The sequence below is a fragment of the Lampetra planeri genome, chromosome 5 (assembly GCF_965212315.1).
Source record: "Lampetra planeri chromosome 5, kcLamPlan1.2.h2, whole genome shotgun sequence".
Taxonomy (NCBI): Eukaryota; Metazoa; Chordata; class Hyperoartia; order Petromyzontiformes; family Petromyzontidae; genus Lampetra; species Lampetra planeri.
The window spans coordinates 19,340,149-19,356,846 of record NC_136111.1 but is presented as its reverse complement, the minus strand read 5'-3'; the positions used below and the strand labels follow the sequence as shown (position 1 = coordinate 19,356,846).

Genomic DNA, 16,698 nt, shown 5'->3' with positions numbered 1-16,698 from the left:
TGTTGTATATGTGGGTTATGAATATTCAGTGAAAATAATAATAATCAAATGAAATTTGGCCAAATGTGTAATTATCCGGAAATATGTTAATTTATGTAATTATGCACATTTAATTATGCCAATTCGAGAGGTAATCGTAGTAATTATGCGAGTGGGTGTAATTATGATAATGCAAGTCGTTATGATAACCAGACCCCGCCTCGGTGACGAGGGTGGGTTATCGATCGGAATAAGGCAATTAATCGTATGCAGTTATGCAGGTGTGGTGTAAGTATGCAAGATTAACTTAGATTAACTCGGCATCGTTGTCTAGGTTCGTCTCATTCTCGCTTTAACATTCCCAGAGTGGGTATTCGTGGTTATATTTTAGGTCCCCGGTTCACCCCGTTATCGCTTTAACATTTACTGAGTATGTATTAGTGTGTTTATTAAGGTCACCAAGTTCAGATCTCAACGCAGAAGCAGATCTTATGCATAGATTTCAGGAAAGAATCACACAACCACTTCTGTATTAATCAATTTATTACTAATTCAACCTCAACTATGATATAGTATGCGAACTCTCAATCCCGGAACGTCAACACGGCATCAATACAGTATCATCAACGATTGTCTGATTTCACTTTGACAACGGCACATGGATCCCGCATAACGCGATGGTTGTTAGTGAGAGAGAGAGTCGTTAAAATATGCAAATACTATGCTAAGAAAAACCTTAACGTTAATGAATGATTATACTCAATATTGTTCACGCAGTACCGCACTCCTTATTGATCATACGCAACCCTTATCACGTTGTTAGCACCTTGGGTCACGGGACAGTTGAATATTCTGTAGAGGATGCGAGTACGTGCGGCGATTATGACTGAAAGATACTTGAAAGATTATACGGCGATAAAAAAAACACAATCAAAAACAGTTATTATTCTTAAAGGCACCAATCTCAACAGATACATCGGCAGGTTATCTGACAACAGAATGGCTCGGAGTAAGGGCCTGCGACGGTGCTCCTTTTCCGAAGATCGTTATCTTATACCAAGTTTACTAATTGGGGACCAGATCACCTGATAAGGATCTGGTGGGCCACCACTCCCCACGTGAGCGTGGCTCGGCGGAAGGAGGTGCCAAGAATCAATTCGTATTGATGGATCTGTTGGGAATTTATGCGATTAAGAGTACAGCCCACTAAATATTAAAGATAAAAATTACGAATACACTTATAAACGACGGATGGCCATCACTCGGTCTCGTTGTGATGCCTTCACATCCACGGATGGCTTATGGGTTCGAGTGTGTTTGAGTGGTAAGAGTTGTCTTGAATAGTCAGTGTTCGGAGTCGGTTCTTTATGTCAAACAGACGCCTGGTGGTCGTCTGGTGAGGGGGCGGTGCGCGTGATACGTATCAGTCGCTCCCCTGTCACCGTGGTGAACTGGTTCGGATGCCCGTTGATATGCTGTCGCAGTTCGGAACCCGGTCGGTAGGTGGCGCCCACAGCTCGCAGCGTGCAGTGTTGGGTCGTCGACCAGGGTGAGCACGGAGCCTCGTCGCCAAACCGCGACCCTCCCCACTCCGGCGGCAGCAGAGACCTCCGACTCGGCAGAGGTTGACCCACGCAGGCCGAGTTGAGCTGTCAAGCGGGTCTTGCCCGCCTGCAGAGGAGATGGGGAGCCGCTTGAGTCGAGCCCCGAGAGCCGGCTCCGGTGAGCCGATCGAACTCGGCTGAGTCCCAGACGAGCTGAAGAGTCGAGCCGACCCGCTGGTCGCAGCTCGCTCCTGAGTCGACCCTCCCGGTCGAGCTGGTTTCCAATGCTCAGGGTCCTTTCTTTTATGCCGAAAAATCCCTTTTGGATCCTGCCCACAAGGCGGGGTTTCTTCCGATTTTTGCTGTGTCAGGATCTGTCCGTAGGTAGGTGTGTCCATGTGTGTGTCCGTACGTCCGTATGTCCTTGTGTGCATCACCCACGGTATATTCCGTTGTCATACTCCCTCCATAAAATCCACGAGCAAACAATCAGGTGTTACAAATTGCCTCACAGTCGTCTCTCTGTCTGGGTGCGATATTATCTCTTGTCTGGCCTTCTTCATGAACCAAACAGACGTTTACAAATCGTCTCATAGGCGTCTTTGTCCGTGTTGCACCACCTGGAGGGAGGGGCAACACTCCCTCCGACCCTCACCGACGCACAAAGAAATGGTTAAAAAGTTTTAACATTTGTCCCTTACCATTTCACAGTTATGATTCTGTATGTAACCTAAGGTCTGTCGTTTCCCATCGTGGTGCTTGACTCAAGTGGAGGTGTTTCCCCGAGCGTATACACACTCCTATCCCGCTCTGCGGGGATACAAAGACGGCCGGGATCTCCCTTTCTCTCCGACCCTGGGTTTAACATCGCTCTTTTATTATGTATTTTATATTCGACCTGGTGGTGATTCATCCCGCATATGCTTCGGGTCGAGTTGTATAAAGTATTAAAGTATGGAAATAACATTTCATATCAATAACTTTAGCCTACCCTGTTGTTAAATTCCGACTTTAACGTTACTTTAATAGCAATACAGAATAATTGAGCTTTTTGTCTTAACTAGGCGAACGCGAACTTCTGGTGACCCCCGCAGCCTTGTTGTTCAGCTGAGTCTGCATCCTCGAGAGATACACAACACTCTTATTCTCGTCTCACTGTGGTCATCCAACCTTCTGCTCTGGGAGTGTTATTCTTAATCAGCTCCCTCAGCTGCAGGAGGACAAGGCGTATTTCTACCTCCTCCCTGTGTGCACGTGTTCCAATTAGCTCGGAATCCCTAAACACACAATCAGTGATGATCCTGGCTTTCTGTGGTTGTGATTTAGACAAAGGCGCCTCTGTTCCCTTCCATTGCCTTTGAGATGACACTGCCCTATTATTCGCCCATGTGCTGAGGTCATAGAATTTGTTTTGACTTCAGTAATATTAACATTCAGTATTGGATTAGCAAATGGGCAATGGTTCATTGATGTAGCTCGCAGCCTGGTCTCCAATTTGAGCGAGCGCGAGGATCGATAATTTAGCCTACTCTGTTGTTGAATTTCGAATTTTGACGTTACTTTAAAACCATGCAGGATGGTTGGGCTTTTTGCCTTAACTATGTCTGGCTGACTCTCCCACTGTCTCTGCCGCCTGCACGGGTGACATGTGCCCGTTTATCAGGCCTTATCTTTCCTTGAAGCAAGGTTGCAAATTCTGCCATCCTAGCCCTCCTCCAGTTCATTACTTAACAACACCTGGTGTTTTGCAGTTTGCTGCGCTTTGGTGTGTTTTCATTCATTATATATCAATTTTGGAAGAAGGGTTAGTATACAACATGTGTCTTAACACAAAGCACTTCGAATGGTTATCTCTCTGCCTTTTCAAGAGGTAAACTGAGTACAGTACTTTAAAGTGTTTAAGGTCACCGTACATGATTGCATTAAAAAGTTTTAAGTGAAATGTTCCACTTTGTTACAGTTCGCTCTTTGGGAGGAATGCGACAGATCATCCTCAGTCTCTCATCTTGCTTCTTCACACCAATTCAGCAACAGGGTTACATCATGACAATTTGAGTTTAAACCACGCATGAATCTCACGAACAATTTTACAGAATGCTCCCTCGATGGGTGTTTTTTTCCCCTATGTTGTGATAATTGCATGTAATTTATTCCGTTCATTCAACAAGACGACCAAATTAAACAACTAAATTGTACCTCATGATGCTAATTAACTCCCAATAATTGTTAGTCCTCAGCCCGCAGTAGGGATCTCATGTTGGGAGCATAGCCTCTACAAAATGAACGTATACAAATGATCTATAAGGTAAACCAGCTTAATGGTTGCAACTACCAACCCGAACTGGAAATTATCCTGACACCACCAACACAATGCACTTTGCCAATAAGTCACTGGCTGCCTTCAGGGACTGGATAAGCGGTGGTGGTTGAAAGGTTTGGTGGTGGTGCGGCGGCGATATCACTGTCAAAGTCCTCATGATTTTTGCCAGCATGACCACATTTTTACCTCGCACTGTTCAGGAGAAAATCCACTTGCATTCTTGTTTCAGAATATTCCACGACATTGCACATAATTTATTATGCGATGCTGTGGTAAACAGACAAGGATGGTGCAAAGCAGTCAAACTCAATTTAAAAATTATTGAGTCTGAACCAATGTATTCCAGCAGCATTTAAACGGCAAAATGAAAACACATGGGCGATCGACAAAATGTTTTGATATAATGAAACAGACACGATAATGTTTTTTGCTGGCTAAAAGATTGAGGGCCTATCTTAAAATGCATCGCATCTTAAGTTCTTGTCTAAAAATGCTGCTGCGTAGATGCTACCAGTCAAAAATGTGAAAGGCTAACGTTAAGCGTTTTGTTTCATTGACAAAAAATGTCATCTTAAAAAGCTCCCATCACTTGCTGGGCAAGAAAGGTGCTGGTATCCGAATATTTGTTACTGAGAGCTGTTTCATGCTTCAAGTTGGTCAGTACTAAAAAATTACACATTTGTGATCTTTAAACACGTTACATTTTAATATAAACTCAAGCATAATTGCAACGCTAAACATAGATTGCATCGTATGTTGCAGATGATAAGAAATATTGAGAGATCTTTGTTATTCATGGAATATTTTGGCAAAGGTAACACTGCCACGAACATTTTGAGCATCGGCTTTTGGTTACGCGAGTGAACTTAATGATGAAGGGTTTTTGTGTCTCGTCATCCTGATATGGCTCCAACAAATCAAGAGCAATGTGCACACTCAACTCAAATGAAAAGAAACAGCCGAAACATGCCAGAGCAGCCCATTTGGTGGCTTTAATGTACAGTACTGGATTGTACTTTGGCAGAGATTTTAACTTATACACTGCCAAGTGAGGAAAACTAATGGTGCAAATTAGTAGGCAAGGTGCGCACTAATCTGAGGCATGAGTGGCAATCAATGTACAACAGGGAAACGTAAACCATTCTAGATGATTCAACTTTGCGGTAGATACGCTCAATGCTAATAAAGATTCATATGGACTGCGAATCCAATGCTGGGTATATTATCGCGTCAACTTTATTTGTCTAAACGACAACATCTGATTACAAATAATGGCATCGGACCACAAAAAAACCAAAGTGACTAACAGCACTGTGGGTGGTTTCTTAGTGTCTGCTGGAGCCAAGGCACGTTTTAGGCCCAGTAGCCCCAAATAGCTGTTGTGAGAATCGGGTCCTCAGTCCGTGTTGTTGGTAACCACTCGCCATCGCTCCTGTCGAGCAGAGGACAACGTTCAACATTTCTGTTGGGCACAGCAGAAAAAAACACCCACCAATGGGTACTGGGGTCATTAAGTGTTGAGCAATATTGACAACACTGGCTCCTGAAAAAAAATCAATATATTAGTTGGAAATTTGTGGCAAGGATACGATGACAGCATTTGGAATGATATACAGTACATTCAACTCTTTTGGGTCTTTTCCCCTGATGAGTGCCTTCCTGTTTATAACCAAGTGGGGACCCATTTGAGGTACAGTACTGCTTTAGCAAGGTAGACTGGGACAAACATAAATACAATAAATATTGGACAACCAATAAATGATGTGCTAATTCGTACATTTTAAATGTTAGAAAATTATTCTACAAAGTACGTTATGGTAATAACACGATTTATTCTGAACTAAATCATAAAACGTGGCACCTTTAAAATCCAAGTCAATGGCAAAGATGGTTCTGACATCTGTTCATTCACGGATTTATTTAGATTCCTTACAGAAAAAAACAAATCCTAGCCAAAATATCTGAGGCACATTACTAAATGCATTTTTAAAATGATAATTTTCTTTTATTTAAACGTCACAATTTTATCAATGACCTGGACAATTGATGGAAAAACACTCAAGCTATGAAGTGACACAGCAAATTAGATCCTAGATGAGACTGCAATGATTCAACAATGTGATATGACCTATTACCTGCCAAGCGAAGTGCCTGCACAAATTGTTGCTTGACATACAGGTTAAATTAAATCGCTAATGTAAGTTCTAGTCAAAAGTAAATTGTACTTGTAATGATTTAAAATATTAACCAGGACAGAACGGGTATTTAAGACATTTCAACCATGTAATTTGTCGTAACATTCCTTGAAAAAGAGACATGCCACCTCAAAATTATAATAAAAGTTATGTGAAGCATATTAAAGTTCATTGGTGGCCCTGAAAAAGTGGCTTAAATTTCACATACCTATCACAAAAACCAGTATCTCCATAAGATAACCACTGTTAATGTCCTAAAATATTGCACCAATTTTATCAAATGCAAATAGACAACGGATTGGGATTTTACTCACAAGATTGTGATATTTTTGGGGGCGGTGGCATTCTGTCAACAACAGCCACCTATATTGCTTAACCATTCTCACTTGTCTACACAATAAGGGGCCCACGGCCAAGGTCAAAATTCCCAAATCATGTACCTCTGACAGAATCAGTTTTGGTTTACTGGCCCTGGGTGCTGGTTATTCAGCATACCATTTACAAAATCCCACTAAGTCGACACGAGTCCCGTTTCAAAATAACACAATGGATGAGCGTGGACTACCATTCCATCTCAAAAGGCTTTCCACTCTTATGTCAAGTGAAGTAACCCGAACCAAACTGTACGAAAATCCCACTGCAGTTGGAGAGGTTACATACAGGGACAGCGGTGTTGGGGGGGGGGGTGAAGTGCGACGAACCATGACGTCGTCGTCGCTCATATCCGTCCGATTTCACGCAGCTTGGCCACCAGCTGCTCGGTGGTCTCCACTTTGATGCCGGCCTGCCGCTGGGGTGGGTCCTCCACGGACAAAATTTCCAACTGCGATGCCACGTCCACACCTAGATCCTTCGGGGTGACCATGTCAATCTTCTTCTTTTTCGCTTTCTGTGAGCACGGGAAAAAAGCCGGAGACACGTTTAAGGATTTTTTTAAAACAAAAACGATGTCGCTTGGTGGTTCATAGTGATTGCTTCTGAATGCCAATTTAGTACACGTTAGTTCTGAGGTTCAAATCCACGGGAACCACAGCCTAAGCTAAAACTAGATTTTATTCGCTAAGTCGTAAGTTCTCATTTGTAAGTAATGGGTTTTTTTGATGTTTTACTGTAGGTATATAACGATTTATTGATTCATAGCTTAAAAGTGGTTGTTACACTCAAGATGAGTACATCCAATCGAGTAGAATTTACGCAAATGACATGCTCATGTTACGTTTATAAGAGTGAACAAAACTGTGATAATGAGACCAATTCTTTAAAAAAATTGCAACCGCCAATCACGACAATTTATTGAATCACGTGGAATGGGTGGTGAGGGGGCGGTGAAGCAGTATAATGATGGCAGGCCTCAGCAGGTGGCTTTTGCCAGAGCGAGATTACCATGATGTTGGGCAGGGTGGCGTAGCGCGGTTCGTTGAGCCTCAGGTCCGCTGTGATCACCGCCGGCATGTTGATCACGATCGTCTCCAGCCCACCGTCAATCTCGCGTACTACCTTCAGCTTGTCACCCTCCAGGTGGACTTCAGACGCAAAGGTGCCCTGCAGATAGCAAGAGCAACGTGGGTGCTGGGGTTACGGCGAGGGTGGAACGACTGATTCATTAAGCTCGCGATACACGAATTGACTCTTGAGTGTAACAAATCAGAATTGAGTATCAAACCGTATAATAAGCTGTACGTAACAACCAACAACATCTATTTGCATTTGTAATGCACCCATAATTTAACAAATGTATTGCGTTACCACTGCAGCTACTCGAGGTGCAGGCATTCTTCAGTGTGAAATAAAATATTTTTTTTAATCAAAGTGGGACCTTGAATCGCGACAATTCATCGATTCACCAGGGAAATTAAACATTATAACTGTGGTCACTATCATCTTTCCTTTGTTCTCATCTCCCTCTTCAGAAAGACTTGAAATCCCAACATCATTACTATTTCAACACAGTTTGATAACATTGCATGAATGAAAAAAATTGGTGGAAAATATAAAATATAGGTATGCATATAATTTAATGTTATCACATTTTTGTTAATTAATCACTTGCACTCGGAGACAGCACTGACGCGACATCGAGGTTGCAGTACCTGAGGCCAGTCCAACAGAGCTGCCGTCATCTGACCTGTCTCATTACAGTCGTCGTCAATAGCCTGTGGAGCAGACACGATTATGCCGACTTGAGCGACTGAATTCCATAAACACACAAATGACTTAACACCAGTATAACAGCTCTTCCCGCGGCCATATTACATAATACACAACTCATGCAACACCACCACGGATCTTCCATCAACAGCAGCGACAACATTTTTAGACCATGGAGCACAGCAAAAACTGGCACCATTTGAGGAGGCCAAACTTTATGGGTATCACTTGAGATAATAAAACTCCGGTGGTATGTATTTTAATTAATATAGACAAAAGTAAATTGTGCAATTATACACTAATTTTAAACATTACACAACTCACTTTTATGAAACAAACACAATGGAGGGGGAATGGGGAGTGGAGCAGTTGCGCAGTGTTTAGTGCATGAAAAATGAGTTTGATTTCTGCTATCACTCCCATCAGTAACGACTGGTCAAGTATGGTCAATGGACTGCTGCAACCATCAGTGCGGAGAAACGTTCATCCAGCAGTTCAATTGACTTAGGACTGTACGTTTATTATTTTAAACACGTAGATTCTATCACTTTAGGTTGCAACTGACAAGTGATATATCCGACCTATGCAGACGGAATACAAGAGCGCTGCAATGTTTCACTTCGAACTCCTGTACCACCGCCACACAGGTACAATGAACGCGAGCCACTCCATCATCCTGCCTCATGCCACCTCCACGCACCTGTTTACCGAGGATCACGAGATTGACGTCCTCCTTTTTGGCGAGCGCCGCCAGGATCTTGGAGACCTGCAGGGGCCCCATGGCCTCGTACTCCTTGCCCGACACGTTCACGTGGATGCCCCGGTCGGCGCCCATGGCCAACGCCGTGCGAATCGTCTCCTGAGCAACTCGCACACGCAACCCGGCGTCGCCTATTAAACCCAGTTCGCCTGGTAAGAGCGCAGCGGAGGAGCGGAAGTGGAACCCAGCAACGAGTTTCATTCACGGCTATGGCTAACGTCAGCGGCAAATGATGTCTGAACTGTCCCTTCAGGCCTCCCCTCATTTACCGATCCATGCTGACTAGGGTAGTGAAGTATGGTCAACCCCCATGGCATGAAGAGGCTTTCATTTAGTAGTGGATTACACTCGGAAAGAGGAGCTGCACCGGTCAAGAGCACGAACCTTACATTGCATGAGTTAATGTATAATTTCCACCAAACCATGAAGCCTTTTTCCAAGGTTTTCATCCACCACCAAAAACAATATCAACACCAAAATCGAAAAGCATCCACAAAATGAACAGATAATATGTTCCACTGGGGAGAGGGAGCAAACAGCACGCTTGCCAACAAATCGCAAGCCCTACCCCGAATCCGTATGAACCAGCGAATAGGCGACAAGTACTAACTCTCTCATTTACTATAACCCTACTCCTAACCAACCAGCAGCCCGCCATTATTACTATCCCTCTCACTGACCATAGCCCTGTTCCTGTTGCATCGGAAGGGTCCCGTTCCACTGTTAGCTTTTAAGCTTCGGCGTTCACAGCACTTGCTTTCCCTGCGAAGTGCGTGTGCGTGTGTCACGACCGCCTGTGGGGTGGGGGTTGGCGGCACCATCGCGGCTTCCGTACCTGGCACTGCTGGGGACCACAGCTCACGGCCACGATCTCCTTGGCCAATTTCTTCTCCTTGAGGCGGACGGCCTCCTCCATGGCGATCTCGCAGAATGGGTTCATGGAGTGCTTCACGCCATCTGTCACCACGCCGGTCTTGTCGGGCTTCACGCGGATCTGGGGAAGCGGTGCACGTGGCAGCAGGTTGCACACAGGGCTTATAGAGGGCCCACACCGGCTACTCATCGTTGACAAGGCCCACTAATGGCTAAAAATTACCGACAAATGTAATATGTGGCAAGTACAACGGATGTGTGGAAAATATGCTAAATATACTTATAAGTTAAACACCAATGTTTGAATTTTGCAACTCAAAACACGTGATGCACAACATATCACGACAAACCGAAAATGGCCACCACAGCTGCTGTAGGATGGAGCTGTGAAGGCCGATTAGCCCAAAACCTTTCATAGGAGTCGCACTAACTGTGCGGCAATCGCCATGATTTTCATCAGCTGGATTAACGTCAAAATTGACAATTCCACTTCAGGGTTGCTACATTTGGGCCATCCATTTAGTACGTACGCATGGAGGGGGGAGAGGGGGGTGAAGCCTCGATAATTTGTCTACATTGGCCTTCAAATGAGTTACATAGTCCGGCGGTGGACTATCTGTTTGCTTAAACACGTTAAATATTATTCATCCTTGATCGTTTCTGCATGGATTAAATATCGGCCGTTCGATAGGATTCGGGGGGCTGCATCAAGCGTACATACCCAGGTGGGGGTGTAACAGTACGGGTGCGTACAGGGAGGGGGGCAGGGGTCAAGTTTTGACAGATTTTTGCGTACGAACTAAATGGATGGCCCCTTAGCCTTTGCACCTGATTGTAAAATATTCTTTAATGATTAATGTTTTTTCCCCCCATAAATAGTATTTTTTTACTTGAAGTGTTGTATTTTGTAAACTCACAAGTGAAAGTAAGATTGGAGTTAACAGTGTTTGTGATCATGTTTATAAACAGCAGCTGATCTAAGGCAGGGTTTAAACAGCACACCGTAAATAGGTCGCATTTACTTAAGAGCATATGCTCAGCACCTGTGATCTGTACGCAGACCCCAATACAACAAGGTGATTCAAGATTCTCTCCAACACCAATCCAAATGCTCCACCACAATTCAAGTATCCATAATTAAAAATCATAATGAGAATGATTACAACATGCGGTGACATACTTTGCATGAAAAAAGTACAACAGTGAACGAATGAATGTGGACCCGTGCATGGTGAAGCATCTGAAATTTGAGTTTGTTGTCCGTCCCTAACACCGATTAGCACGGTTGCCTAAGTACAATGCGAAAAAAGTTCAACATACATTGTAAATGCCCAGACATTAAGTGAATACTTTCATTGAAACATTACCACATTGACAGGGGTAGTGGCAAGTTTAGCAAGCCAGGTTCGACATTAAAATACAGATAATGGCATCGACGATTCAGCAGGTGCAGCGGATGAAGCGCGGATGCAGTATGCGCTGCTGCCCCTGCCGTGTCCTCTAGGCCTGGCAACTCCTGTCCTCGCCAGCCACCCAGTAGTTGCTATCAGTGCCAAGTGCAGGAACGTGATCCAGAGATGGGCAGTTATACAAATTACGCAACTTCAGTCAGTTTTAAAATAACCAGTCTACATGTGTGATGTTATTTATAAGGAAATTGTATTTTAGAAGGTACGGCTCGTCTCTGGAATGAGTCAATGGTTTTGCATGCACATAAAACAGAATGCATCATCTCAGCGTTGATGAAAATTGCCTGAGTACATCTGAATGCCATGCTATTTTATGAGCATTTATCCCTAACCAAGATGGGTGACAGTTCTCATTGATTGAGAATAATATTCCCAAATGCCACTTCACAATGAAATGAATTTTAAAGTGTCCCAGAAGTATGTCGGAAACCGAGTAATGGTTGCTTCTGATGTGACTCAAAGGGTCGAAACGAATAATCTATCTATCTTGTACAGCATTGCGTGATGTGGCACATTTAGCTCCATATATTAGATTTGCTTTTTTACCACTTGTGCAGCGGTAGGGCCAACAAACCCCATATTGCACGTTAAGCCTTAAAAAAATGTTGAGACAAATGCTGCTGATAAGCACTTATTAAGAGGTTAGTGTGGCCAGAACCACGGCGGGCTAATTTTATTGTTTTATCAGTGCTTCCACCCCGCACCAGGTACTTATTTAAGGCTGAGTCGACTTAAGTGAGCCTCAGAACAGGTTCTGATAAAACTCAGGGGGCACAGCTGGTGCATCTTCCAGTGATCTCGGTCAGTCAACCCATGGCATCTGGATCTGTCCCGCGACCTCCGCCTACCATCGGGCCTTCGACACTTCACGTGGCCTTAAAGTGCACATAGCCTGGCACAAGCGTCGTGGCGACATCACTGCCACTTGGTGGTGGTGGTTGTTGCTGATTAAACTCGCCACTGATGTTGGCTCTGGCTCGCGTAGTGCACGAACCATTTATAAACTCTCGCATTAATACACTCAGACTCGCACGCACTCCAACACTCACTTTCGCATTCTCATACACACTCGCTTGCCCTCACACACGCACACTTGCTCACTGAACTCTCATTCACAAACATATACAGTAGTCACGCACACACACAAACACTCTAGCACTCATAAAACTAATTTCCACATACAATATAGCCTTTACAGACTGTTGGGGCAAGTGCTGTTTGCGATCACCTATGAAGGCCGGCACGGGACACGAGGGGGGGTGGGTGGCCAACATCACACCCGACCGCCTTTATCTCCCCAGTGGCGATGTTTACACACTGCATCAGGTGCCCATTTGAGGCCGAGTCGATCGAGGGGAGGCCCAGGACCGTTTCAGAGAATCGTCACCGGTGTTGGTGGCCGTGAGCGGGATTCAAACTCGGGTCGATTGTTTCGATTATTTCGCTGCGAGACATTTCCACGCGATAAGCCACTTCGTCGAGCTATCGTTTCTGAAAAAGAAGCTAATCGATGAGTGGTCTTAACCTGCTAATATATAACAGTGTAGTTGTATTTGAATAGTATATTTATTCCTGATTTGTTTACCTGTCCGAAACTTTGAACTCCAATCGTGTTTTTTTTTGTTTGTTGTTGCAACATTCCGGACCCGTCCCGACTGGACACGTGAACAAGAGCTTTATGGCTCTTCGGATTCCTTGAGTATAAATAATGATTCGGATTCTGGTGACGTTCTAGAACTCCCGCAGGTGACGGTCAACCAGGGAATCCCGGGGCCATGAAAACAACCGAAACACTGATGACCTTTGGAGGCTCCTCAGACCCCGGTCATTAGAGAAACTAGAAAGCAGAGGAGAGACCCGGGACCTTCAGACAATATTAGGAACCAGAAACCCAAAGCTGGGATGGAGCTGGATAGGAGAGGGACCTAAACACCAAAACCATACAACCCTCAGAAGCGGGATCAGGACCCTGGGTAAGACGGGAGAAGAGCCAAAACTCCAGAGACGGGTTGAGATCATGACCCCAGGGGTCACTCTGGCTCCGATGCTATCCTCTCGTGGGTCAAGGCCCTCCCGGGGCCCTCCCTCTCCAGGCCGGGCCCGCAGTGAAGGTCAGGGGACGTGCCGGTCTTCTGGGCAAAGTGGGGTAGTCGCGTCTCCCCCACACACCCGGAGACCCCCCCAACCATGATTCGACCTCGACACCGACCCCCTCCTCGTCTTGGTCTCCGCGGCTCCTCTCGCCTGGGGTGGGAGGGGAGGAAACGCCGCCGCGTCAAAGTCCCGCCCGGTACCTTGACGGCGTAGTCAATGACTCTCTTCACTCCGACCAAGACGCGCAGCGCCATGACGATGTTGCCCGCTCCTCCTGACAGCAACGCGTGCGGACTTTGACCCAGTTACGTAACTTCCTGTTAGACACGCCCCCCTCCACCCACCGACACCGCCCACCGACTCCGCCCACCGACTCCGCCCCCTGACTCCGCCCCCCGACTCCGCCGACACCGCCCCCCCCCCACCCACCGACACTGCCCCCCTCCGCCCACCGACTCCGCCCACCGACTCCGCCCACCGACTCCGCCCACCGACTCCGCCCACCGACGCCGTCCCCCTCCACCAACCGACTCCGCCCCCCTCCACCCACCGACTCCGCCCCCCTCCACCCACCGACTCCGCCCCCCTCCACCCACCGACACCGCCCCCCCCCCACCGACGCCGTCCCCCTCCACCCACCGACTCCGCCCCCCTCCACCCACCGACTCCGCCCCCCTCCACCCACCGACTCCGCCCCCCTCCACCCACCGACACCGCCCCCACCGACGCCGTCCCCCTCCACCCACCGACTCCGCCCCCCTCCACCCACCGACTCCGCCCCCCTCCACCCACCGACGCCGTCCCCTCGCCCAATATGCGGAGACGATGGGAATGTGGGGACTCCTCGACTTACGAACATCAGACTTGCGAGCTTTCAGAGATACGCACAAACCTGCTCCGTTATGTCAATTCGCATGTTCGGGCACGAGTCGTAAGTTCATCCGTCGCGCAATAGATGGCGGTGGTTGTTCGGTGTCATTACCCAGCATTTCTGCCTGGGCAGAAGATAAAGAACCAGTGGCATCTACATCTGCAGGAGATTATACAACTTTTAAAGCCATTCCCCGTGTTTAGTGTACATGCTGTAAAACATGTTTGGAATCGATTGGAGTAAAGTTGAACAAATCAACTTCCGGACTTCTGGAACATAACTAGTTTGTAAGTAGAGGAGTACTTGTACTTATTTTTACTGGATGAATCCGATGAGCTATGAAGTTATTTTTGTTATAGATGTCCAGTAGGGGCGGATCAGAATGTTACAATAATAAACAAACAAAAAACACGACAGGAGTGAAAAATATAAAGGTAAACAAATTACTTAAAAATATACTGTACAAATAAAACGTAACAATTTTTTATCCTTGCAGGCAAAGCCCACTGAACTATTAACTTATTTTTCAGAAGCGACCTGGACACAAATGATAGCTGAACAAAGTGTCGTATCATGTGGATATTTACAGCAGCATAATATAAATGCATGTTTCTAAATGTGGAGGGAAATACCGGAGGACCGGAAAAAAAACCACGCGACCACGGGGAGAGAAACACGCAAACTCCAAATACACAGGCGGTGAGACCCCACCCGTACCGTATATATACAGACCGACCTCGCTTAGCGTGACCCAGTAGAACGCCGATTCGTTATAGTGCTCTTTGTCCTGGATAAAAAAAGATGTATGAACAAAAAATGAAAAAATATCTACTATTGATTTGTTTACATATATATTTTTATTGATGTGTTGTGACGGTTTTCCAGACAAAAACAATACACACCAAAATCTGTGAGAATATCTTACAGCATACATATTTCAAGAAATACTCAAATAAATGCAGATACATTACCGAGGTGAAACTTTTTTTTTCTTCGCAGAGAAATATAAAATGAAAAATGTGCGTCACGCTTGTGTGGGAAGTCCACAACTAACTGTGAAGTAATTAGAACACCCTTCAACATAAAAAGACCAAACACTGGACTTAAATTTGTAGGTAGATATTTGACAGTCACCAGTGATCAAAGTGATTCTTGCTCAAATGAGCACTGAGGTGGTGCTCACCTCTCATTTACAGCCCTGAGTCAGTGGTGGGAATTCCACGTTCCTATGGTGGGGGCGAGTCTATCCATAGGACAACCACTGTTGAACTCCCCACAGTGGTACTCTTTTCATCGACCCTGGATGGATAATGATGGGCCGAGCCAAGCTCCAACCAGAATTTGAACTCGCACCTTTGCGAGTGCGAGCCGATAGCGCTACCGATAAATATTTTACAGCCACCACCGATATATATATCTACATGCCTGGCATGGCCTCAACCTCTCACTCTTTCAAAGGTGTATCTGGTTGTGAAATGTGAGCGTAAAACAGAAGCGGTGTATAGTTGGTTGAAAAAAAATGTATAAATACACGTGATTAGTGTTTCAAATAAATCACCTGCGGCTGAGTAAAATGAAGTTACTCGATATTTAGTTGCTTTGCTCGGCCAACACACCAAACATTACAATGTAGGACATCGTTTGTATTCAAAATAAATTATCGTGGCCGACCGTAGGATGGGCCATTGCACTCACAATTATCATATTTTGGCCAAACACGTGAGCATGGCAAGCAAGAGAGAGCGCATCAGCTGCTCAAACTCAAGAATGAATCGCTCACTCAGCAGTTGTCAAATCGGTACTCCGTGGAGCCCAACGCTTTGACAAAGCACATTTACCCTCAATTCCAGCCTCGATTTCATCTTAGTTGTGGTTTTGCCATACTTCCAAATCGCCCTGTGCGACTCTGTAGCGGGGTAAAGCTGCGCAGTACCTGACAGAACCACCCCTCTTCTCAGTGGTGCCCTGTGTACACAATGAGACAACACTGGTGTGCTGAGGTATCAGGTGGATTATTGCTGTTAAAGACTATTCCTTTCAAGTGAAGAAAATGCTAAACTAAAAATTATTATGTGCCAAGCAACCCGATTATTATTTTCACCCATGCCAATTACAATTTTCTGGCACGCAAACACAAATCAACCTCCCATCAGTGGTGTGGTTTTAAAGTTATTTGAAGAAATGCACTCCCCTGTTGTGAACATAAATAGCTTAAAAAGTGACTTTGGCATCTTCAAATAAAATATGCTTTGACCATTAGTGCACTACCAGCAAACGTAAACAATTCTCCACTGCTAGCAACCGCCTGCCTGACTGCCTGCAGCATCTGTCTTCATCATGTCTTCATCGCAGCTCTCCAATGGAAGCCTTCGTCGTTCTAAAAGCACACAGACATGTTCCTCGAACACAACATGATATAATCGTAAGCTACTCGAGTCGAGGGAC

General features: G+C 45.5%; 1 protein-coding gene across 1 annotated transcript; it reads right to left on the bottom strand.

Annotated features, from left to right (window-relative positions):
• Positions 1 to 4,181: 4,181 nt before the first annotated feature.
• ETFB (electron transfer flavoprotein subunit beta) lies at positions 4,182 to 13,754 on the bottom strand. Its single transcript, XM_078594941.1, has 7 exons — positions 13,583 to 13,754; positions 9,782 to 9,940; positions 8,887 to 9,045; positions 8,129 to 8,191; positions 7,422 to 7,580; positions 6,740 to 6,927; positions 4,182 to 5,305 (listed from the first exon to the last, which is right to left on the bottom strand). The coding sequence occupies exons 1-6, from the start codon at positions 13,634 to 13,636 to the stop codon at positions 6,757 to 6,759; spliced, it is 765 nt and encodes a 254-aa protein (XP_078451067.1). The 5' UTR covers positions 13,637 to 13,754; the 3' UTR covers positions 4,182 to 5,305; positions 6,740 to 6,756.
• Between the last annotated feature and the right edge of the window lie 2,944 nt (positions 13,755 to 16,698).

What these genes read in the sequence shown, in the direction of transcription:
- ETFB (XM_078594941.1), bottom strand. Translation starts at nt 13,636, where the DNA reads ATGGCGCTGCGCGTCTTGGTCGGAGTGAAGAGAGTCATTGACTACGCC. An exon ending in GTGGTCCCCAGCAGTGCCAG is followed by an intron (nt 9,046 to 9,781) that starts GTACGGAAGCCG and finishes CGAGTTGCTCAG; the next exon opens with GAGACGATTCGCACGGCGTT. An exon ending in CTCTGTTGGACTGGCCTCAG is followed by an intron (nt 7,581 to 8,128) that starts GTACTGCAACCT and finishes TGCTATCTGCAG; the next exon opens with GGCACCTTTGCGTCTGAAGT.